We start from the raw sequence: 25,756 nt of genomic DNA, 5'->3' as shown, positions 1-25,756 counted from the left end.
TGCTTTGTTTTACCCACACCATTTTTACCACAAGGACAAGTTATAAGATAAATAACTGCCTTAGTGGAGCACGTGACAACCCCTTTGATTGGGATCTGTTTCCCTGTTTGGGGGTGTTTGAAGGATCTACATTTTTAAGTGCCATTGCATTGAGCACAGCCATTACATTTGTAATTTCCATCCAGTAGGGGCGCAAATAGACGTTGTTCAGGAATATCTTGGGGTGGTAAATCAGAGTTTACCAATTGGTCTCTGAGATTTCTGCCCCGTGAGAATACGATCAAGGGAAGGTCCAAAAACACATTACTGAGACTCACCGGATTTTAGGATGTGCCAATGTTTGTGAACAATTCCCTTAATTTGTTCAGAACAGATATGTTTGAATAGCGGGTAGTTAAAACGCAAGAATGCGTCTTTTTGCGAGACTGACCTTGAAAAAGGTCATGTCTTGTTTTGTTTTGAATTTTCTCAATGGCAATATTAATCTGATCATTTTTGTAGCCCCTCTCCTTGAACTTTCTTTGCGTCTCAGCCATATTTCTGTCGAAATCGGATTGTTTTTTGCAAATTCTTTTGAATCGACAGAATTGGCTATAGGGCAAACTCATTTTCAGGTGAAGTGGGTGACAACTATCAGCCCTCAATTGAGGTAATATGTACATGTAGGTAGAGTTCTTAAAGTGACTATGCATAGATAATAAACAGAGAGTAGCAGCAGCATAAAAGGGGGGCGGGTGGCAATGCAAATAGTCTGGGTAGCCGTTTGATTCGATGTTCAGGAGTCTTATGGCTTGGGGGTAGAAGCTATTGGACCCAGACTTGGCCCTCTGGTACCGCTTGCCATGCGGTAGCAGAGAGAACTGTCTATGACTAGGGTGGCTGGAGTCTTTGACAATTTTCAGGGCCTTCATCTGACATCGCCTGGTATAGAGGTCCTGGATGGCAGGAACTTTGGCCCCAGTTCCGTACGGGGTTGTAGGCACTACCCTTTGTAGTGCCTTGCGGTCGGAGGCCGAGCAGTTGCCATACCAGGCAGTGATGCAACCAGTCAGGATGCTCTCGATGGTGCTGCTGTAGAACCTTTTGAGGATCTGAGGACCCATGCCAAATCTTTTCAGTTTCCTGAGGGAGAATAGGTTTTGTTGTGCTCTCTTCACGACTGTCTTGGTGTGCTTGGACCATGTTAGTTAGTTTGTTGGTGATGTGGACACCAAGGAACTTGAAGCTCTCAATCTGCTCCACTACAGCCCTGTCGATGAGAATGGGGGCGTGCTCGGTCCTCCTTTTCCTGTAGTCCACAATCATCATTGTATCATTTCAAATCTAAAGTGCTGGAGTACAGAGCCATAACAACAAAAAATGTGTCACTGTCCAAAAATACTTTTGGAGCTCACTGTATGTGACTCACATGTACACAACCTCAAATAGCATCTGCATCAGCATGTGTCTTAGCTGTATACAGCATTTGAATTCCAACACACCATGGCCCAGTTTCCGGTGAATATGTCAGTTTGCCGGCTACAATCAATTCCTACTGATTCTTTGCCAGGAGATATTGATGTATGTGCTGTTGGTTAATGGGAAATGAAATCAGCAGGCATAGAGGCATTTATCCTCAACGGTAACACTTCACCTCATCACTTCTTGGTAAGGCCTGACATTGGTAGGCTGTCATTTTAAATAAGAATTTGTTCTTAACTGACTTGCCTAGTTAAATAAACTATGACATAACAGATGCCCTAAGCAGTCATGACAGCTGATGTCAGCTCATGGCAACTAACTTAACTCAGTTGTGACACAAACCGTTATTTTGCTAAGCTAGTTGGTTAAACTTACAGATAGTCAATTAGCTGACATCTGCCATAGTGTTAAAGATGCAGTCCGGCACCTGAAGCACAACAAATTCATAAAATATTGTATGAATATAACATATCATGTGAATTTGCAGGACATAACATATTATACATAACTGGATGACGTAGTACACAAAAAACGGAGACCCGTTTTGGCTCGTGAGCACCCCTTTAAAAACTACTAGCTGAAATTACACAAAAGTTCTGGAGAATCACTTTAAGTCATCTGTCATAAGAGTTAATGACTGCATATAATGCCTATTATGTCACTGCTATGACAGTGCTACACAAGCCTTACTACGGAGGATTCTGTACTCACCTCTTCAACAAACACACTATTGTGGTACAGCATATTTACTGTATATGGAATGATCTAGACCAGAGCCGTATATCAACAGAAATGGCATTAGCCTAGACCTTTCTGTTTTGAAATGGAATCTCTGAGACGAGGAATTACTGTATCACAGTGTCATAGAAGGACACAGAAGGAGGGTCAGTGCATCACTGTAAATGAGGTGAGTATGTGTCCTTGGTGGGACAGGGTGAGGATAAAGAGATAGAGGGAGAAAGAGAGAGGGGGGTGGTAGAGGCAGGGGATGATCCATAGGTGTTATGTAACCAGATCCACAGGGAACCACGCATAGGAGTGTGACCTGCATCCGGAGTGAGGCTATGAGCTGGTGCTCACACTCAGACACACAGACACACAGACACTCAGACACACAGACACACAGACACTCAGACACACAGACACTCAGACACACAGACACACACACACAACAAATTCAATAATACAAGAAAGTAGTATTCTATTTTTTACTGTTATATTTTACTACAAAATGTAGTGGTATGTCTTAATAGCCCAATTTCTTGGAATTTACTGATGGGTATTTCACCAAATTTCATAACATAAATAAAATAACATTTAAAGCATTCATAATGGTTAGTGGTTAGAGTGTTGGGCCAGTAACCAAAAGGTTGCTAGATCAAATCCCAGAGCTGACAAGGTCAAAATCTGTTATTCTGCCCCTGAACAAGGCAGTTAACCCACTGTTCCTAGGCCATCATTGTAAATAAGAATTTGTTCTTAATTGACTTACCTAGTTAAATAAAAAATAAAAACATGAACTGAATGCACTTGAGCTACTGTACAGCCAGTGCAGTTGGAATAGTGTCTTAATTAAAATTATGTTTTTGGTAAGGTGGAGGGTAGAGAACAACACCTCCTAGCTCCCACCTGACCACCAGTGTGTGACCTGTCCTGGAACATGACAAGCGGGTGCTAGATGTCAGGGCTGGATGTTAAATAGACAGGACAAAGGTATATTTCTGGACAGGCCAGAGTGCACTGTGTCATTACACCAGTAAAATTGCTCCCAAATGAAGAGTTATTATGCCCTGCGAGGCGTCGTAACACCAGCTGTGGGCAGGGAGAGAGGGGATATGGTGAGTAGATACAACCCCAAGCAAGTTCACACACGCACATGCACACGTCCATTAGCCATACTGCATATTTGTCGCGGAGCTTGAAAGATAATGATGAATTAACATTAACACTATAGCTGTAGAAGAGAAGGAATGAAATTAAATTCAAATGTTATCATAAGTTGAGGTTCAATCAAATGTCATTTAATTAGACCTCGTTGTCAAATGTTAAAAATATAACAATAATATTTCACATACTTACAAAGAGTTATGGTATGGTACTTGATTATACTAAACTGGTCAAGGAATTTATAAGATGCATTACTAAAGAAATCAAGTCGTATTTTTCAGTAGCTAATAATCAGAGCAATTTTTTTGTTGCATTTTTAGTTTATTCTGGGTACTACTTAAGCAATAAGGCCCGAGGGGGTGTGGTATATGGCCAATATACCACGGCTAAGGGCTGTTCTTATGCACGATGCAACATGGAGTGCCTGGATACAGCCCTTAGCAGTGGTATATTGGCCATATATCACAACCCCCCGAGGAGCCTTATTCAGTGGTATAAAGTACTTAAGTAAAAAATACTTTAAAGTACTACTTAAGTAGTTTTTTATCTGCTTTACTATTTATATTTTTGACAACTTTTACTTCACTACATTCCTAAAGAGAATTATGTACTTTTTACTCCATACATTTTCCCTGAAATCCAAAAGTACTTGTTACATTTTGAATGCTTAGCAGGACAGAAAATGGTCCAATTTGCACACTTATCAAGAGAACATCCCTGGTCATCCCTACTGCCTCTGATCTGGCGGACTCTAGGCACAACTCCTTGTTTTTACCTCATTTCAACAGCAGAGAGATCCAGCCAGGTTTATTTCACATTTTTATTGTTCATGTTACATGACATTGAAACAGCTTCTCTGATACAAAAATCCCCTTTGTTCAGGCAAATATACAATTTGAATGTTAGTTGATCCACAGGAAGCAGACACTGAACGGCAGGACACTGATGCTGACCCAGTGCTTCTTTCAGGCCAGGTTACAGATAAGGCAGGTGGTTTTGGGGTAACACATTACTTAAACCCTCTGGCATGAAGCCTACTTTACATTGTCAAATGCATGACACGCAGTTTGCATGCCAGTGTTTGGTCATTTAACGTATATTAAAGTCAACTGTCGTGACTACAGCATGTCATGCTACGACAGTCTTAGGTATGAGTGATATTGAGGGCATAGCGCTGAAATCCCCTCCCCAACCCAATTCTTGAGTGTCTGAGACCCCAACATCTGTGGTCTCGCTCTGGTCCTTCATTGGGAGAGAAAAAAAGGAGAATATCACTGTATGGCGGTCTTACATCTGGTGCCGTGCCTGACCCTAAGGTTTGTTCCCTAGATGAACTGAAGTTTGCAATTATTAAGGCAAAGGTTGGTTTCTGCATTCTCACTCAATAGTAAGGTTTTTGTCAATACACTTCATGAAGTGTATCTTCACATATAGTAACTGAGGCTCAGGAGGAATTTCAGCAAAGACCCAGCAGCCCTTATCGATGCGGACCACATCTCAAATGTGACTGTAGGGTGGTTCTTACCAAAAGCAAGTGATCTGAACGTCATTGATCTTTTGACAGCGCACCAACACGCATGGCATGAATCAAATACTTCAGCTCAACATAGGCAATATCTACCTAAGTCTCGCAAGACATCAACACTGACATTCTACTTGGACCCTGCAGCCCCTGTAGGACTGAGGAATCGGACAATATTACCGACAAACCATTCATTAATTCAAGGTCTACGTCCTCCAGATATGTAACTATAAAGAAATGACAAGGGGTAGAGATTTTCTACAAATGTACAAGCTTCCATAAAAGAAAGAAATATCATCATAGAGCAAAATCAAAAAGATTGAATACTAAAATAACAGTCAGATTGTAGAAGACTTCTGGTAAAATCCCTTACAACCCCCCCACACATAATTCAGTGAGTACCATATAATACGATTATTTACAAAGCATATACAAGTTGTCAGAAAAGACCATGTTTGTAATCCAAAACATACACATTACATAGCATTTCATTTGAAATATGAATTTGTTTCATGCATATGTAGATCCATAAAGGATCTGTAAATGTTGTCCATTCTGGCTGGATCCAATCAGAAAAAGCATCTGCTTTAACACCTTAGAAAACAGGTATTCTATGCTTCGAATGCAAACTGCTAATGTTTTTTCAGCACGGCACAATTTGCACAACATTTTGAAATTCCTTTATCGTGGTGTTAATGAATTAATTAGGGCATTTTAAGACACGATGGTCTGTTGAAATTATGTAAATTACAGTAACAATAGTCACAATTACAGTAATAAACACATACTGTTTATGTTAACTCTACTATCAGCAGCAATCTGGCATAAACAAATAGCTGGTATAAACATCACCAAATGACAAGCCTGCTAAGTAACAGTGGATGCATTTAATTTCTCTAATCTTTTCCACATTTGACATTATGACCCATATTGAACTTAAAGGGGCAATCAGCAGTTGAAGCAATAACAAAGTGTTATCCCCGGCTGTTCCGGAAAAAGCTGAAGGTTGAGATATAAGGATGCAAGGACTGACCTTCCATGATATAAAAATGATGGCTTTAACCATGTTTTGAGGCTATATATTGTTTACATTTACGTTGTTTACAAACATTGGAGTAAACTAATCATATATTTTGGGATCTGATGGGGTACGACGGTTATTTTAAATTTTTAAATTTTACCTTTATTTAACCAGGCAAGTCAGTTAAGAACATATTCTTATTTTCAATGACGGCCTGGGAACAATGGGTTAACTGCCTGTTCAGGGGCAGAACGACAGATTTGTACCTTGTCAGCTCGGGGGTTTGAACTCGCAACCTTCCGGTTACTAGTCCAACGCTCTAACCACTAGGCTACGCTGCCGTTAAACTAAGCTCTTGAGGCATTTATAAGTTATATTTTTCAAGAATCAATGGGTACAAATCGTTAATTTACAAGTAAAAAAATGTAGCAACTGCAGATTTCCCCTTTAAGATGTGAACTGCAAACACAGATAAAACAATGTATCTTGTGTCCCAGAAACAGCAGTCTGGAGGTTCAATCCATTGCTTATTTTACCCAGAATATTTTTTCCCACAATTGAATTTTGTCACAAGATATCGTTTTACACACTGGGATAGAAGAAAAACATTCTCATGGGTTATAGGATCGCTGTGCCAAGTCAAATAGCTAAATAACCTGTATGGTATACTGCCAGTAGACCTTTAACTCTCATAGAGTTCTGTTGTTGTTCCTCTTCACTGAAACTAGCGTTCACTAGTTGTATTTCATAGCACAGTTTACTTCACATGAAGTTTAGGAAGAGATGGAGTTACAAGTTGAAAATGATCTCAAGCCAACAACATGAGCTCATCTCCTGGTATTGTTCGCTGCAATTGACCCAAGGGCTCTGTAGTGTGACACATTGGACAAGAGTGAACAAGAAGGCAAAGAAAGAAACACGTAAACTGTCATTCAGTAGATCAGTAGACGTTTGGCCAAGTACCGGTACATTCAAAACTCGGCAACATTCAAATCTCTGCGACAATAACACAGAATGTAGTCTCTTGTTTGAAGCTCAGTCTACACGGCTGTTTCAGAATGGCTGACAGTGTGTGTTGATCATCGCGTTAAGTGTTGATTGGGAGAATGGACATGGCTGAAAATTTTAACTTGGAGTATGTGTCTGTCAATGTGTATGATTGCTAACGTCTGATCTCATGATTGCTGTCAAGGGATGTTTGAGAGCAACACACTAGCCACTGAGAAATTTGTGTGTGCACATAAACTGTGGTGATTTGATTGATTGTAAAAGTATAAAATACAATATAAACTACTTTACCAAACCTAATTTACAAATATCCCTCAGAAGAACCTTTTCCAGGCTCTAACTCGGAAAAAGATACTACACCTGTCATATGTACCGTTACATCGACTTTTCTTACTCCCCCTAGGTGTACAAAAATACATTTTGACAGTAAGCAAAATCTCCAAATAGTGTAGATGGCGTGCTGTATGTGTGTGTGTTCCTTGTGTGTCTGGATGTGTTAAAAATACATTAAAACTTGAAACATATGCTAAAAGTGCTCTTTGTTTTTGAACCCTTGTCCCACATCTCTCTCTCTCTCTCTCTAATATTCAAGTGTGCAGAGCCCATGGCGCTGAAGCCACGCCTGCAGTCACAACCAGCTCCAATAGTGGCAGCTCTCAGATCAGCTCTCGTTCTCTTTGGGTTCTCTTGACAGTTTAATGGTTGAGGTCCCTGCTCGTATTTTTCCTTTGCTCAGGTAATATCACAGAGTAGGGATGATGGGCAATCTAGACAACTACGGCAGGGCACGCAGCAACAGCCACAGCGTCTGACGTCTTTTCTCCCGTTTCTGACCATCCTCCTTGATTACTTCGTGTCCTTTCGGCGAGCCCCTGTTGTGGAGGATTCTACAGAACTAAACCATCCAACAACAACAAGAAAGAAAAAGAATAACGAACTTAAAAGAGTCTGTTTCAGTCGTAGAACGTAGTCCCCTCCAGTAATACTTTGTGGAAAGGGTTGGGGGTTGAGAAAAGCGAACCGCCCCTTTACAGTACGCTGATGTACTCAGTCTGTGGGCGATGTGTGGGGGCACCCCCCGGGCCCGGTGACCTTACCCCCAAGGCACAGTCAGGGGAGGGGGTTTGAGGTGAGAGGGGGTGGAGGTAAGGGGGGTCGTCTTAGTGACCACTGCCGGAGCCGGGAGGGTTGTGGATCCAGTCCATCACGATGAGCGACAGGCTGCTGAACATGAAGATGATGCCCACCACCAGGAAAATGGCCGCCTAAAAGACATCAGGAAAAATAATAATGACACTGTGAGAGGAGGTTGTGTGAAGTGTTCATATCTGTACATTCAGTGCAATCATTTTTTGGCAAGAATCTCAGTGGGCCTCAGTGGGAAACCCTGTTTTGGGGGACTGCTGTAAATCAGGGTTGTTGTGGATGGGGGTCAGTTCTAATAACAGCTATGGTGTGTCTGTGTGGGCATGTTGATGGGTGCTAATTTCGTCAGGCTATGTCATGTGTGTGTCATGTTGCGTGTGTCAGTCAGAGTGGCTGTTCTGTGTGTGAGTCACCGTATGTGATTTTGAGTTGAATGTTTGTGTGCGTGTGTTTGTGCACCATCGTTTCCTGCACAATTACCGAGATCTTCTGCACGGAGCGCATTGGCACAGACTTGACCAGGCGTAGATAGAAGGCAGCAGGGAGGATGAAGATGAGCATGGTGGCTGCAGAGGAGCCTGGCAGAGGGGAAACAGGAAGAAGAACACCATCAGTCATTTAGTATTTTCTGTCTAAACAAATGTCCTCACTTAGACAGAACTAGGCTCAGGAGGTGCGGGCGTTTGAGCCAGCCCAGCACTAACACACCTCATTCAATGAAATACCTCCACATCAAGACATCAATCAGTGTTAGTACTTGGTGGGAACAAAAGCCTGCACACCCCGTAGCTCTCCAGGAATGGATTGGGGACCACTGCTGTGGTTGAGGACTCACCGATGAAGCCGAAGATGTCTCTGATGGTGGGGACGAAGATGACCAGCAGGTTGTTGAACAGGAGGATGAAGGCGGCGATGAGCATGTGACGCACCCAGCTGAACTCCCGTTGGCTGAACAGCATCGTATTGATTGAGGAACGGATCTGCAACACAAACCTCTTTATAATGTCTGATCAACCATGACATACTGACGATCAGTTGACATTTAGGATACCACTTGTAAAGTGTTTTTTATGTGTTGATTAATACAGCAATTTTTTGTCTTTATTTCTCTTTCACACACACACACACACACACACACACACACACACACACACACACACACACACACACACACACACACACACACACACACACACACACACACACACAGTACACACAAACGCACACACACACAAACAATTACACACACATAGTCAAATTCAAGGGAGAGTAGGTAACAATATCGTCAGTCACGTCTGCAAACTAGTCTAAGCCCACAGGCCAATTCCCACAGTTGGCTGCTGACTGAAGTGTGTCAACTGCAGCAGGTGAGAGTCTAAGTAGGCAGCCAGGCAGAGAGGCAGGGAAGGAGGCCACCAGCTAAGAGGCTGAGAGCTGCACAGCTCAAGGCATTGAGTAAAAGACTTCACTGGGTGAGAGGTCATGGGCATCAGGTGAAAAGGCGGGGCTTAACGCGCCATTCAAAAGGCAGAGGATTAACTCCGGGAGAGCCACCTGCAACGGCACCTTGGTATTGCATCAGCCGATGACCAGAGAAGGCAGGACTGAAGGCAGCAGGATAGGCGTGTTTGTCACTTAACAATTTCCCTTTTTTCCCTTTACTGATATCCTCTCATTTGTTCTTATCACTAATGATACCTTTTGTCACTTAACAATTTCCCTTTTTTCCCTTTACTGATATCCTCTCATTTGTTCTTATCACTAATGATACTTTTCCTATGTACACATTTAGAGAGCAGAAAGACGAGACTGGCTTGGCTGGTTCATGTTTCAATCTAAATACTTGTTTGGTGAGGGTTGAGGGCGCGCTGCTCTCTTGAGTTGTGGATCTAGAGCCAAAATGGCCGACAGTGACACCTTGCTGAAAGAATGAAGGAGTGGCAGAGATTTACACCCTTATTTGTTTTAAGGGAGTGGCAGTAACTCTGCAAGGCAAAATTACCCCCCCCCTATTGATAATAAACAATCCCCTCTCCCAGCAGTCATGGCATAATTGGGCCGGTGAAAACCTGGCGCCTGGGCGTGACATTTCTACCCACCTGTACGCCAAGGCTCTGAACTATTCAGCGCCCAACAGAGATCCTGCCTTTGGAGTGCACCATGCAATATTTGCCTGCATCTCCCTCCCCCCACCTGCTATGACAGCTCTCACTGGGGTGAGATATGTGGCAAAGCGCCACCGCTGCTAAGGTACCCGGGTCTACCAGGCCAGCCAAAAGCTAGCAACATGGCCCAAAACCAGGGAGCCTCCTGGGCTCCAACCAAGTGAAAGATTCTGCAACCTTTTCAGCTACAGCTAGATATATGGCATAGTATTACTACGCCTTGGTTTGCCCCTGCTTTTTTCATAGGGGAGGAAGACATTAAACAGGGAAGAGCAAAAAGGTCAATCCAAGATTAAGAGAAACAATCACACCATAAAGTCAGGAATAAGATAGACAGGTTTTAACTTGAGATTTTTGAAATCCTCAATTGACTGACCATCAGAAATAAAACCCATGTTAATCCCTTTTCCACCACATTTAACAAGCCTATTCAACCAGTATCAAAGACAGGTGACAGGGTTCACTTTGTAAAGCCAGTCAGATGATCCTGAAAATATTGTATTACAGCAATAACAAGGGCAGATATATAATTAACTCACGAACTATAAGCTGCTTTTCCATGAAGTCACTGTGAAAAGACAGCATGCATGGCAGGCTACTTTTGGTCACAGCCAACTGGGCATTGTGCTTGTGCACCACAGGATTTGCCTTCTCTGACCTGCCCTCTAGTGGAAAACTCAGCAGCAACCTAACAACCCCATCACAATAATAACATCACTACAAGGCCAATGTAACCATCATAACTGACTGCAACACAAACAGAATCACTTCTTATTACAGAGCCATAAGCAGCAGAAAATACCAAGGTTAATAGATAGAAGGACCTATTTCCTGCGTTTATATTTCTCAGACAAGTGGTCCCACTGCTTTATTTAGAGATACGATCAAGAAAAGGTCAACCACCTTGAGATGAGGCCATAGAATATCACAACATAACAGATCATATCACACATCAACATTCAAAAACAATGTAGTAGGTCAATTAAAATGACTCATGAAAACCGGAATCATTACACTTAAGAACGCTTTAAGTGACTTTTTAAACATCAAAATGAACAGTTGACTTGAGGCAATTTAATTATTTCTGTTCCTGTTATTGAGGAGCCATGAAACAAAGAGAGCATGGGAACTGGACAAGTCTGCCTACCACATCTAAACACTGTTTCGTTAAAACCTGCTGGTTCGTGACCAAGTATCTTTACTGTTGCCTTTAGGTTCTTTACTGTTTGAGCCCACCCTTTCACCTCGCCCCTCCTACACAAGCCCAGCCCTCCTGCTTGTAATAAAGGACATAGTGCTTCAGAGACAAAGCAAACATTAATCTGAGTGCTGAAGGCTTCTCTGCCAAATGAAGGGCAAAGGACTCTCAAGGGAAGATCTCACATGTCACGTCTCGTGATTCAGAGGGCTGGACACCTGGCAACGTGATGCCAGCATGACTGGTTACTTTCATCTCACCTCTCCTATGTCTCCACAGCTATATCCTCCAAGATTGTTCGGTGAACTGAACTCACTGCCCTGTAAATGCTGAGGTGCACGTGATGCTTTGTTGAAGCCTGAGCAGCAGTCAAGGTGGGGAAAATCAATGGTTTGATGTTGCTGCTGGGTTATCTAGGCCTGGACTAATGTGTTTGGAAAAGATGCCATGCATATGCCCCACAGTTTTTCAGGTGTAACAGACCAGTAGCCAATGGCTACAGAGAACACGGCAGCAGACACATCGACATGGTTGCGTCCAAACATGTATTCCACATGCTGTACTTGCTTTATGTTCACATCGCCTCCCTTCATTTCTGTGCTTGACCACAGCCTACTCAAGGAGCCTTTCTGCTACGGGAGAGGCTGCACAGACACGCCTGGTGCCCTCTGATTCAGAGGAGTTGGGTTAAATGCGTTAGACACATTTTAGTTGAATGCATTCAGTTGTACAACTGACTAGGTATCCCCCCTTTCCCTAATGGATGATGTACACTACATGGCCAAAAGTATGTGGACACCCCTTCAAATGAGTGGATTCAGGTAATTCAGCCACATCCGTTGCTGATAGGTGTATAAAATCGAGCACATGGCCATGCAATCTCCATAGACAAACATTGGCTGCAGAATGGCCTTACTGAAGAGCTCAGTGACTTTCAACGTGGCACCTTCAAAGGATGCCACCTTTCCAACAAGTCAGTTTGTCAAATTTCTGCCCTGCTAGAGCTGCCCCGGTCAATTGTAAGTGCTGTTATTGTAAAGTGGAAACGTCTAGGAGCAACAACAGCTCAGCCGAGAAGTGGTAGGCCACACAAGCTCACAAAATGTGACCACCGAATGCTGAAGCGCGTAGTGCGTAAAAATCGTCTGTCCTCGGTTGCAACACTCAATACCGAGTTCCAAATTGCCTCTGGAAGCAACTTCAGCACATGAACTGTACGTTGGGAGCATCATGAAAGGGCCGAGCAGCTGCACACAAGCCTACGACCATCATGCACAATGCCAAGCGTTAACTGGAGTGGTGTAAAGCTTGCCGCCATTGGACTCTGGAGCCGTGGAAATGCGTTCTCTGTGATGAATCAGGCTTCCCCATCTGGCAGTCCGATGGACAAATCTGGGAAATCTTAATGCTACAGCATACAGTGACATTCTAGACGATTCTGTGCTTCCAACTTTGTTGCAACAGTTTGGGGAAGGCCCTTTCCTGTTTCAGCATGACAATGCCCCCGTGCACAAAGCGAGGTCCATACAGAAATGGTTTGTTGAGATTGGTGTGGAAGAACTTGACTGGCCTGCAGACCATCCTGACCTCAACACCATCAAACACCTTTGGGATGAATTGGAACGCCGACTGCAAGTCAGGCCTAATCGCCCAACATCAGTGCCCAACATCACCAATGCTCTCATGGCTGAATTAAAGCAAGTCCCAGCAGCAATGTTCCAACATCTAGTGGAAATCCTTCCCAGCAGAGCAGAGGCTGTTACAGCAGCAAAGGGGGGACCAACACATTATTAATGCCCATGATTTTGGAATGAGATGTTCGACGAGAAGGTGCCACATACTTTTGGCCATGAAGTGTATGTGACGCAGCTGAGAGTAATGTTGAGACAAAGGGGTTTGGTTCAGTTAGTCATCCTGATAAGCCTCTCCCAGATAGGTAATGCTGGCTACTTGGCAACAGCAGCAGCATGGCACTAGTTGAAACCTGTTAAAGAACGTGATGATTATGTCGATGGGCGAGGGAGAAATAACTTGTCTTATTGGTCACCATCTCCAATTTGTTCCATCAAACATGATTTTATTCCAAGTATGATAGAAGCCTAGACAATAAATAACTTCTAATGTTTGTAGTAACCATCTGGATATAATCTACGCTCAATGGGGAGAGTTTGTGCTGCAAGCATGCAACACAACAACACTGGGAACAGTGTCCTTCGCTTCCGCTTGCCACAGTAAGGAAAGGGTAGCTAGATAGCGTAGCCAATAACAGACCCTGGTGACAGCTGAAGCACATTTATTGTAGTTTTCACCAAAAATGTACAACTCCTGCATTAACGTCTGACGTTACATTCAAAAACATATATATACTCAGATAAAAACAAAATGATTTCAACTTTGGCAGACAAGTTTCAAATTCTCGCTGAAGTTTCTAGCCACAAGCATAAACTAGGTAGCTGGGAAGGGCTCATTGGGACTGAGTGAACCCAATCCATTCGTCTCTACTCGACTCTCAGTGCGCAAGAAACATAATTAATTTGGGCACTAGGCGTGTCCATATAGCCTCCCTTCTGACACTGCATTTTGGTGTCAGCTGCAGTAGTCAGTGAGTGCATTGTCTCTCCCTCCCTCTCTCTGTATCTCTCCCTCCCTCCCTCTCTCTAAGGGGGAGGTCACAGTGAGGGTTTTTCCACTGTCTGCTCAGGGCTTATCTCCTGTAAACTTCCACTGGGACTGTGAGATTCACTCGCACATTTCCATGACCAAAGAAGCGTTCACTCCCACAGTGAGAGAGCTGGTGAGTGTGAGTTTCTGTGTGTGTGTGTGGGAGAAATAGTGAGTGCGTGTAAGAGTGTGGGAGTATCAGTATAGCCCATAGACAAGGTGTGTGTGTGTACCACTGCAGCCCACAGACAAAACGGATACTCCCCCCACCTCTCTTTCTCTCTCCAAGCAGGGCTGACTTGAGCCATGGGGCTGACAGTTCTCCCCTACCCTCTGCTGGTGGCTCAGTGTAACAACATGACCAACACATACTCCATTAACCCTTCCACCCTAAAACGGTCTCTCCCATCACTCCTGCAAGCTACAGTGACTGTAGGTAAACAGTGGAATTTTGGTGCCGTTCCCCTGCATAGCACTTTGATTGCTTGGAGAAAAAAAACATTCCATAAATCTAATCTATTATTACAATCTTAATGTTCCTTGGGTCAACAAAGTCCTTTGAGAGGATCCATTCTAACGGGCACTGCTAAGTGCGAATGCATGGTTCATTGTAGGCTACAAAGGAGGACCATGACACTTCTGATACCCTCAGCCCTTTATGGGCTCCTGTGCCAGGCTAGGGCCAAGACAAATATAGCCCACAGCCATATAGGGGGGTCAGGTACGGCCATGCAAGGCCAACGCTCTCATTCAGTGACTCACACACCAGACAGGCAGGAAGGCAGGCAGGCCGCATGAACAGGATATTACATAATAACCAGTGGAACAGAAACACAGTATCAGACCTGAACTGACGCTACAAACTAAGGCTAAACTGTACAAACCAAGGCTAAACTGCAGCTTACACTTGAACAAAATAAGGATGGTAGCAAATGACTTTAAGGTATTTATTTGCAAGGACAGCATCTGGTGACAATGTGCAACTTAGAGCAGAGGGGGAAATGAGAGACAGGGGAGTTGTGAACATTACACTGTATTCCTTGGCAGCCAGGCTAAAGAGCTTGTGACGAACAAGACGTCTATTGTACCACTGCTTTTTCACATTGACATTTTAGTCATTTATCAGACGCTGTTATACAGAGAGACTTAAGTGAATACATTTCCGTGCTTTCACATGCTGAGCCTATTGATGTGTGTCCATCTATGTGTCTCCCAGAAGGAAGAGACTGAATATGTCTGGCATCATGTGGGGAGCAGTGTAGGGGTGTAATTGTTTCAAAGCTGTGTATGCATGTGCGTGTAAAGTTGTGTTTATGCTTGTATTTGTGTGTCTAAAGTATGATTGAAAATATGATTGGAGGAGGGACAGAGTGCTCTTGTAAGGAAGCTTACGACAGACAAACAGAGCTTTGAAAACCTGGGCTGGTTCTCATTTGGGACCTGGGGAGTTGGATTGACGGGATTGCTGAAAGTCAAATAATGAGTCAGCTAACATCACATCAGAACAGTTTGTGCTTTACCAAGTTCAGCAAGAAAACCAGCCGTGTCAACACACCCACTCACTCAGCCAATACAGAAAGAGACCCTCATGTTGGTATTAAAATATATAATGGATGTTTAGCTCATTTGGATAAAATGACCTAGGTGTTGAGCAGCGTGTGAATGTGTCTGCATTAATTGTAGGTGTGAGAATATGTGCATATGTTTTGTGTATGTGGGTGTGTGTGTGTCTGTGTGCATGCATGCGTGTGTGAGTCTCTGCTTGTGTGAGTATGGATGTGCCTGCGTGCATGCGTGCGTTTGAGCAGATGCCTCGTTGTACTTACAGGGAACAGGACAATGGGGACAGTCAGGGTGACAGCGGTCAGGACAGCCAGACGGACCAGCAGGAGCATGGTGTCAAACTTATACACCTTGGTGAAGGTGTGGAGCAACTCCGCCTCCACGTTTCCTGTGTTTGGGAGAAAGAAGGAATACGAGCTGTCAGAGACATACCAAGAAAGAGATATGGTAAACAAACACACAATGGTTATAGTAGCTTACTAGTGTATTTTAATACATACTACTGTCTCTTTTTCAAACATTTCACTTATAAAACACATTTAAACACTTATAAAACATCAACACATAACGGCAATAAAATCAGAAACAAAGTAATACAATTGCTGTAAATGTATCTTATTGTGTGTGTGTATCTTACCGTAGAAAGTGAGGTAGCCGAACAGAGCTGAGAACATGTACATGACCAGCATGGCAAGAATAGACAGGTTGGACACGTTCTGCATCTTTCTCCGGGAGCGACTGGGGAAGACGCAAGTTGAGATGTGAGTTGTATGGAGAAAATGTACCGCAGCAATTTATATGAGTGCCTATGCAAACGTGTCTTTTGTAATTCACTTGGATGCACTTACTCTTTGAGTTCACTGTAGATGGGTAGAATTTCAGGGTGGCACACAAAGGAGAAGGCTAGGATGGGAACAGTGTAAGCAGTCTGAAATGACAGGAGAAGAGATTGTGGATGAAACACAGGCCCAGATACACACTCACAGCAGCTAACTATGTTTGGTTTGATTTCATGTACGTTAATAATTGCGTTCTTCTAAACCTTGATTAATTCTGTTTTTGGGAATGTTTTTCAGAGGATATTCCAAAACACAGAATTATGACATGAAGCATCCCGACTCACCACATATACACACACACACATGTATGCACACACCCCACCCACATACAGTAGCTCCACACCTCACCAACTCACCTGAGAGTTGAACACAAAGTACTTGGGCGTGCACATCTCCTCCACGTCGTCGGGGTGTGGTTCGAAGCGGACCCCTGAGGTGTGGTGGTCGTCCAGGTAGGAGGCGGGGGACATGTCAGCTCTGGAGAAGTCCATGAGGACGGTGCCGTTGTGCAGGGCGTGGGGCCCCAGGGCTGTTCCATTCATACTGTGGTTGGTATGGTACATGAAGGGCATCGGGCAGGGGAGGTTGTACTTCTTATAGATCAGCTGAGAGGTATAGAGGAGACAGAGGGGTGAGATGGGGACAGAGAGGTGAGATGCGGACAGAGAGGTGAGATGGGGACAGAGGGGTGAGATGGGGACAGAGGGGTGAGATGGGGACAGAGGGGTGAGATGGGGACAGAGGGGTGAGATGCGGACAGAGGGGTGAGATGCGGACAGAGAGGTGAGATGGGGACAGGGGTAAAGAGGGGGGATAGGAGTGAGATGGGACAGAGGGGTAAAGAGGGGGGAGAGGAGTGAGATGGGACAGAGGGGTGAGATGGGGACAGGGGTAAAGAGGGGGGAGAGGAGTGAGATGGGACAGAGGGGTAAAGAGGGGGGAGAGGAGTGAGATGGGGACAAACGGGTGAGATGGGGACAGAGAGGTGAGATGGGGACAGAGAGGTGAGATGGGGACAAACGGGTGAGATGGGGACAGAGAGGTGAGATGGGGACAGAGAGGTGAGATGGGGACAAACGGGTGAGATGGGGACAGAGAGGTGAGATGGGGACAGAGAGGTGAGATGGGGACAAACGGGTGAGATGGGGACAGAGAGGTGAGATGGGGACAAACGGGTGAGATGGGGACAGAGAGGTGAGATGGGGACAGAGAGGTGAGATGGGGACAGAGAGGTGAGATGGGGACAGAGGGGTGAGATGGGGACAGGGGTAAAGAGGGGGGAGAGGAGTGAGATGGGACAGAGGGGTGAGATGGGGACAGGGGTAAATTGGGGGGAGAGGAGTGAGATGGGACAGAGAGGTGAGATGGGGACAGGGGTAAAGAGGGGGGAGAGGAGTGAGATGCGGACAGAGGGGTGAGATGCGGACAGAGGGGTGAGATGCGGACAGAGGGGTGAGATGCGGACAGAGGGGTGAGATGCGGACAGAGGGGTGAGATGGGGACAGGGGTAAAGAGGGGGGAGAGGAGTGAGATGGGGACAGGGGTAAAGAGGGGGGAGAGGAGTGAGATGGGACAGAGGGGTAAAGAGGGGGGAGAGGAGTGAGATGGGGACAAACGGGTGAGATGGGGACAGAGAGGTGAGATGGGGACAAACGGGTGAGATGGGGACAAACGGGTGAGATGGGGACAAACGGGTGAGATGGGGACAGAGAGGTGAGATGGGGACAGAGAGGTGAGATTGGGACAGAGAGGTGAGATGGGGACAGAGAGGTGAGATGGGGACAAACGGGTGAGATGGGGACAGAGAGGTGAGATGGGGACAAAGGGGTGAGATGGGGACAGAGAGGTGAGATGGGGACAGGGGTAAAGAGGGGGGAGAGGAGTGAGATGGGACAGAGGGGTAAAGAGGGGGGAGAGGAGTGAGATGGGGACAAAGGGGTGAGATGGGGACGATTAGCAAACATAGAAATGCATTATATTACATAGGCAGCATTCCATTATATTGCAGAGCAATGAGTTCCTTCCATCCTGTAATATTTCATTCTGTCTTCAAAGAAACAGACGCTGAACGCTAAACTATGTAATTTCAGGGTTACTAACTACATAGGATGTCTCTCTGATAGCTACTATGGTATAAACCCTCTGTAAAGCTGAGTGTGGCCGTACACACAGATTTATTTCATTAATGATGATACAGACTGTATCAGGGTTTAATATGATACAGCACTAGAGAGCAAGTGGGCCAAAGTGTAGTTTAAGATATCAAAAGAAGGCTATTGATAAACTCATCTCTAATCTCATGTACGGTAACTAACCAGCTGAACACCACCCCAGGCATATTCTAAATGTTACTAGGAACTACCATGGCATGCAAATCACCCACATTGCCTGTGAGAGCAAAGCCAGCATTGGCATAATACCCTACAAACTGTCAGGATGACATTTAAGGAGGATAAAGTAGGTATGTTCAAGGCGCCGTGTGCCAAGAATACAAAAGCAATGTAGGCGAAATGTACTATTTTGGCAACAAGTATGTTCTGTCTGCATTGAAACATGACTGGACAGAAAAAGAATGTCAGGAGTTGATAAAAAGCAGGAGTTGTTGCCATATTGACAGAAGGTGAAATGTAGCCGTCTTATCTCACATCTGATGCTACTTTATATAATATCAACACCATCATCCGTCATTGTTCAGTCATTGAGAGGGCTAAAAATGCTAAACTAGCGGAGCAAGAGGAGGCAGGTTAAACTTACCACTCCCAGGAAAAACACCATGCAGGATAGGGAGAATCCACTGGTGTAGCCAAGGTAGCCTAGACACAAGAAAGAGAATTAGAGAGAAACTCATGTACTATCAAGCAAATACTCACACACATTTATGTAAACAAAATATACAAAGACTCACTATGAAACACACTCGCAACCGCACACCCACACACACACCCTCACGCACCACTTACCCAGGTTTTTGAGTATGCAGAGAGGCAGGATGATACCGATGGACACAAACACAACCAGGTAGTTTCCGTTCATGTACCATTCACTGTAAACAACGCAGAGAACAGGTCTCACACACAGAGCATCAATCCATCCATCTATCTATCGATACACCAACCAAACTGTGTAGTGTGTTGTGCCACCTGTGTCAAATGAACTACAAATAATAGATTTGATGAAATAGTTAACCAATGACAGACAGACACCTACCCAGAGCTCTGCTCTAGTCCCATGAAGGCACGGATCACTTCTGGCAGCTCATACTTTACAATGAAGAGGTAGCTGGACATGGCTGTGTGCAAACAAACACAAATGTACATTTCAATATAGAATCATAACACTACAATGAATGCAACATTAGCTGTTCACTTACCACCAATATTTTGAAGGGTTATCGATCCAAACGCAGCCATTTTCCCCGGCCAGCCAAAAGCTCGCTCTCCCAACTTTTCATAGATGAGAGAGCCTGTCAGAACAACGACAATGTGCTGATGAGTGATATTCAAAGATACAGAGGGAAAAAAGCAGAAAGGCGAGGACAGATAGACAGACATGCCCATGAGTTAAAAAATGACACCTACCTCCTTCTTTTGCAGTCATTAGCAGCAAGTGAACGGAGTACAACGACAAGATGGCCACACCCAAGAGAAGGACTCTACGTTGGGATAGAAACCAGTCAGACATTAGCATTGGGCTATACCATACGGAAATCTTACACAAATCACAATGAACAACACTTGGAGGGGAATCAACCGGGTTTCAAAACACCCTACATAATAACTTTCACTAGTTTCTCCACCTAGTCACTCTCACTCTGTTTTCCCCATGACCTATTTAGGGAGGTAAACTTAGCTTTAGAACTGCAGTCGTATTTAACTTGGGGGGGGGGAGGGGTCCGGATGCTTTCTCTGGCATGCATTTATTGCCTATTTGAGAAGACCATGTTCCAATGCCTAAAGCACATGTCAAAGACACTATCATGCCATGTCAATATATGTGCCAGCTCAGACAAAATAGTGGTAGATTAATGCGTGTCAGTGCTTAGAGACCAGACTAAACTCTGAGCTATTATATAAGTCAATAAAGTAACTTGGGAGTTATGTATGGGATGTATGGGTTTCCTGCATCGGCTGAACATGATCAGCCTTAAATCCTTACACTTAGAGGTCACAAAGGGCCTTCGCCACCAAGGAGCCTCTAACCCAATCATCCAGCATTCAATGGGCTCCAACGTATTAAACTAACTGTTTAATTACATGTTGTTTTTGAATTGAGAGTTGCACCTCTACCCCTCACTGTACTATTGTTGGTCAGAGACAGGCAAGAGGGTGAATGACTGTATCAAATGGGTGTTATGTGATACCACCTTACAGAATGTCAGGGAGTCCCAGAATAGATGGTGCGGAAGTAAGATGTCGCAAATGATGAGGGGGACTGACGTTAGGGGACTCCCTGTTAAACTCTTTATAATCATCACGTAAGTAGGTTCCTAATCTACTTCCTTGTCTCCTGTCCTTCAATCACTTTCAGGGATATATTTTTGCTTAGTGAAAGTACTCAGTCACCAAATTCTTTCTTGGTAAAGCCCAGCCATATACAGTAGAAACAGGACTGAAATAAAGCATCACCATCCTGTTTTGGACATTTGAGAAACCTGGTTAAAGGGACTAACTGAACAGACTTATGGACCTTAGACACAATCCGGGGAAGCTGGGAATGGATTGGGTGATGGGGTTCCGAGGCGGGGCTGTGACATGGTTGTTCACGCTACCTTTGCATAAATGCTGGGGATGGCATGTCACAAAAAGGTCCTGACTTCGAGCCAGAGTTAGTGTCTGTGTCTGCCTATTCTCGAATACATACCCCACCACTCACCCTGTTGTCAAACCCCACTTGCTATACCAAGGACTCTGAAGTTATTTCAGTCCTATCAGTAACACTATACGATGCAGACAGAATACTTGACTTTATTAGCTGGTGCTTTAATCACTTGACTGTTGCAGAAACCAAACATTGACCCCATTCCACATGGTCTCTATGGCAGAAGTTAACACACACTTACACAAAAAGCACAATGCCAGTGTTGGCCATGGCGTAGGAGAGACCCAGGATGCCGCTGCCCATGATCGCATTACTCAGGTTGAAGACCGACATACCAAAGGAGGTATGTCCTGGGTGCTGAGAGAGAAAACGTTAGAGAGAGAGGGTAAGAGAGATCACGATGAGTTCAACTGATCGTAAACAAGAACATTTCACACACACACACACACGTGTATGCACCACCCGTCATACACACACACGTAACTATCAGTTCCTAGGAAAGGGTTCCTCGGAATGAAAGTTTGAATAAAAACAGACAGCTTTTGAGGAAATGGTCAAGGTTGTTGCTAAGAGATACAGTGTCTATAAGCAAGAGCAAACAGGCATGTGTTGTCATCGATAGTTCATCATCAGTCTTCTTACGTATTCTTCCTGATACTCCTCGTACTTCTTCTTCTTCATAATCCCATTAGTGAGAAACTTGTGGCTCTCTGCGTCTCCATCCTCATCCAGGAAGTGACTGCAGATGTACAATCATTGAATCAATCTCTAGTTTAAAATACTTCTTTATGGCTAGTTTATGACAGCTATGTTTGGACTTTATGAGTGGTTACAGGGTCAGTTAAGCTAGTTCCAGCTTCTATATGTTCATTTACATTTTTGGGGTGATTGAAGAAATGAGATTACAGTGTAGCTAATCTGTTGGTGGTTTACAGTGAAGCTATGAGCTGAGAGATTCTCCTAACCAGTGTATTGAATAGCATTGTGTACATTAGACAATGATAGGTAGGAGACAATAAATGTATGATAAAGAACATAATTTCTGAACCGTTTGGCAAAGAACACATTCTAGTTGCAACAACTAAGGAAATGTGCTTTCTTTCCTGTTTTCTATCTGTAGAAAGTCTCAGATAAAATAATTGATACAGTATTGAACCACACCTGTTGATGGTGGCCTTCTCTGAGTCGATGGGCTCTGTGAAGCGGTCGTCCAAACTGTCTGTGCTGTCATCGTCTGCCTCCGTGCAGACTTTCTTCAGCTCCATGCGGTCCATGGTTACGGCTATAGTGGTGCGGGGCTGGGGAAAGGGTCACGGTCCAAAGCAGAGCAGTTGTACTCGGTAGGTTGGCGTGCTTTAGCTCAGCTTTACACTATAGGGCAAATACCTGCAGAAAACGGCAAAGGGAGAGATAGTAAATATTCAGAGAGCTGCTGATGTGGCAGGAAGCCCTTATAACCAGCAAACATACAACCAATCATTCAATGTTGTCTAAACGTTGACTAAAAGTTGCGGGCCTCAACTAGCCATCATTTCTTTGTAATTACACGTTGACTAGCCCCCTATAAAGTGACAATATCCCTAATAAGATACAAAGTAGTACATGTCCAGTCAAAAAGGTCATGGCCGCAAGTTCTCTGATTTGACTGTCTAACCTGTCAACAATAAGCTAGTTACTATTAATGTTATGAAGATACATTCAATGAGTTGTATCTGACTGGCCAGAACTCTAGGGCCTTGACAAAACACTTCAAGGGGAAGAAAAGGTGTCGTTCTACACACACCTTTCTGTGTCACATTCCCCTGAACCCGCAGCACCATTTTATCTCCCCATTCGATACATGTTGGCTGCTCACACACTTCAGTGAACTATGGCGTCGTTCATAAACGTTCATAAACAATGTTCCTGTCACGCATTGGAATCTTGACGTTCCATGCTGACTGGTTTTGGATACCTTTTGTACTCTGCTATACACTGACAGTTAACAAAATGGCCTCTAACTGTATCAAGTTCAAAAGGATTTTGTAGTCGATGTAGATAAGTAATTGTAGTCTTTTTTTGCTTAACAGACTGTAAAATCCCATATCAATTGTGACCTCAATTTGACATAAAATGTATTTTAATAGAATAGCACACATTATTTTCCCCTAAAAGAACCTCTAAGTAAGTAACCCTTTCAGACACAAGTCCATGTTATTTTGCTGCTGTGCAGTTTCCTTTATGATGCTATAACCACATTCAATATAAAACGTGGTGGTTATAGCAAGTCTCAACATTATGTCAAAAACACGCCTGAATCCTAAATTCAGGTCAAAGAGGTCGGCTTATGAGGCAGGCAAGTTTTCCAACCAAATGTTCCTAACCTCTGGGAGAGCACGCTACAAAGACCTGTCTGTATTGCTGTCCACGGTAAACCCAATTCAATTGAACGCACCGAGTGCACTGAAGTAGTGGGCCAGCAGGAGGCATGTGTTCTTATTTCCATTCTATTGAACATTTGATTGCTGCTATTACATAACAACAAGATGGGGCACTGGGGAGCGCACACAGAGTTCTGCTAAATGATTTTAACAGCCAATTACCCACAGTGCTGTTCTTCCCATACAAAGGCTTCTTTGACAGGAATGGGTAAAAACAGCCGAGCAGCCAGGGCCCTTGTCCATCCAGGTTCCCAAAAGTCGCACCCTGCTCCCTCCCCTGTCCTACCGACCAACACCCCAGTAAAAACACAATGGTGAAACACATCTAAACCTTAGTAACACACATGGATGTACAATGTTGTGACAAAGCCATAAACAAATAGCTATGGAACATAACCTCATCCACCAATCCAAGTCCATGAATGAACATTTCAGCGCTGCCCATCAAAAAACAAGCATTGTAAAAACTCTTTGAAAGGAAGTTTTAGTGCTAGAAAATACATTTCAGTCACATGCTATTTCAACTCTGGCTATTTCAACTCTGGCTATTTACACTCTGGCTATTTACACTCTGGCTATTTACACTCTTGCCCCAGACATTGAAAGGCATTACTGAAACTGGGCCAAGTATAAAATCCATCATCCTCACATGAGCGCGCCACGTTAACAGTCAATAAAACATTACGTAAATGAGCCTATGCACAGTAGGTCCTCCATGTTGTACCCAGTCAGGACAGAGATCCATGGCCTTCAGGACTGAAACAGGTCATGTAAGGAGTTCCATGTTTCCCTTTAACTCCATTCTGTGGAGAAGTCATAGACAGACTGAACCTGTATCTTACCACACACCTCTATTGTTGTGACTGCTGTCACCTACCCTGTATGGAAACGCATAGCCAAGCAAATCATTAGCTGTTGGTGAAGCATTTTTCTACATACTGCTGTGTGTCCTAGTACATTTCCTATGTCTCTTCTAGATAGACAGATTGACTGGTAGGCCTCTATCTTCGTATTGGTAGATATTTGTATCTTTGTGATCGAAAGTGTGCATTGCATACAAATACAATCAATCATGGTCCCAACTGTACACCTCCCCAGTGTGCTACCCTCGAGGAAATAAGAAGGAACCTGCTCAACCAGACTTCACCCCTCCACCCAGGCAGCTAAGCACTCCACTGCTCCCCGTGCATATACCTTGTGTTATGCTATGACTAAGCTACCTATAGCCATGGACCCAGCCCCAGCAAAATCCTTGAACCTTTGCCTTTCATGCACATCTGAAATGTATGCTTTACCCACTGTAGTTAAAACCACTGCTACTTTTGCATTTGATTGTTTGAAACACGTTTTATATTGAATAACAACAACTGAGTGAATGTGATTTAAAGTTGTTACAGTGTGTTTGTCAATGTGTCTGTGTGTGCATTTGCTGTTTGATAAAACCAATGTGATAAATGCACGCAAGTACAGACGTAGGATTTTAATTTGAGACCATTTTTGTTCCACAGGAAAAGAATCCTGCAGCAACAGGAAATGTAAATTATTACGTGGATTATAATTAATGGACATTTTGTGTAGGGGTTGATACCTTTTTCGTTAGGGCAAGTCTGAAATTTTAAAGTGAAAATCACAAACTTTAGAAGCTGTTTTAAACCTCAAATACACTACAAGTTTCCATGTCCTGCTGTTAAGGAAAATTCCTGCAACACAGGATGATCAAATTAAGATACGGCACCTGTATGCCAAATCGTTTATTGCATTATCAAACACAATATTTGATACCAAGCCTTGTACATTGTGCAAATAAAGAACCTTCTTGAAAATGACTAACGCCTAAATCTAATGTAGTGTGCTTGCATACAACAAGGCTACAACACTTTTAATAGAAAAGTCAGTTCTGTGACAACAAACACTGATCAAAACTTGAGATTCTTCTTATCCAATTTGCCAACAGCGTGACATCAATCAACTGAATGGGAAAAACATGAACTTAATTTGTTTTATCTGTCCAGAAGTAGCAGAAAAGGAGTCTGTGCAACTTACATAA

At 43.8% G+C, this 25,756-nt stretch overlaps 1 protein-coding gene across 3 annotated transcripts in view; it reads right to left on the bottom strand.

Moving 5' to 3' along the window:
* Positions 1–4,150: 4,150 nt before the first annotated feature.
* LOC109896269 (sodium-coupled neutral amino acid transporter 4-like) overlaps positions 4,151–25,756 on the bottom strand; it is a 32,040-nt gene continuing 10,434 nt past the window's right edge. For 2 of the 3 annotated variants that reach the window (XM_031797440.1, XM_020490537.2), the window contains exons 2-16: positions 22,451–22,675; positions 21,932–22,028; positions 21,531–21,646; positions 20,050–20,123; positions 19,842–19,934; positions 19,679–19,760; positions 19,432–19,514; positions 19,226–19,284; positions 16,828–17,076; positions 16,481–16,560; positions 16,270–16,370; positions 15,896–16,020; positions 8,881–9,025; positions 8,526–8,623; positions 4,151–8,164 (exon numbers count right to left, since the gene is read on the bottom strand). In XM_031797440.1, coding sequence (XP_031653300.1) covers positions 8,060–8,164; positions 8,526–8,623; positions 8,881–9,025; positions 15,896–16,020; positions 16,270–16,370; positions 16,481–16,560; positions 16,828–17,076; positions 19,226–19,284; positions 19,432–19,514; positions 19,679–19,760; positions 19,842–19,934; positions 20,050–20,123; positions 21,531–21,646; positions 21,932–22,028; positions 22,451–22,563 — 1,620 coding nt within the window. In that variant the 5' untranslated portion in view covers positions 22,564–22,675 and the 3' untranslated portion in view covers positions 4,151–8,059. Of the gene's footprint in view, positions 8,165–8,525; positions 8,624–8,880; positions 9,026–15,895; positions 16,021–16,269; positions 16,371–16,480; positions 16,561–16,827; positions 17,077–19,225; positions 19,285–19,431; positions 19,515–19,678; positions 19,761–19,841; positions 19,935–20,049; positions 20,124–21,530; positions 21,647–21,931; positions 22,029–22,450; positions 22,676–25,756 lie in introns of those variants that run through there. The other variant, XM_031797441.1, reaches the window with a different exon arrangement.

Source organism: Oncorhynchus kisutch, linkage group LG19, assembly GCF_002021735.2.
Source record: "Oncorhynchus kisutch isolate 150728-3 linkage group LG19, Okis_V2, whole genome shotgun sequence".
Classification (NCBI taxonomy): Eukaryota; Metazoa; Chordata; class Actinopteri; order Salmoniformes; family Salmonidae; genus Oncorhynchus; species Oncorhynchus kisutch.
The sequence above is the reverse complement of the archived record's forward strand: the minus strand, read 5'-3'. Positions and strand labels throughout refer to the sequence as shown.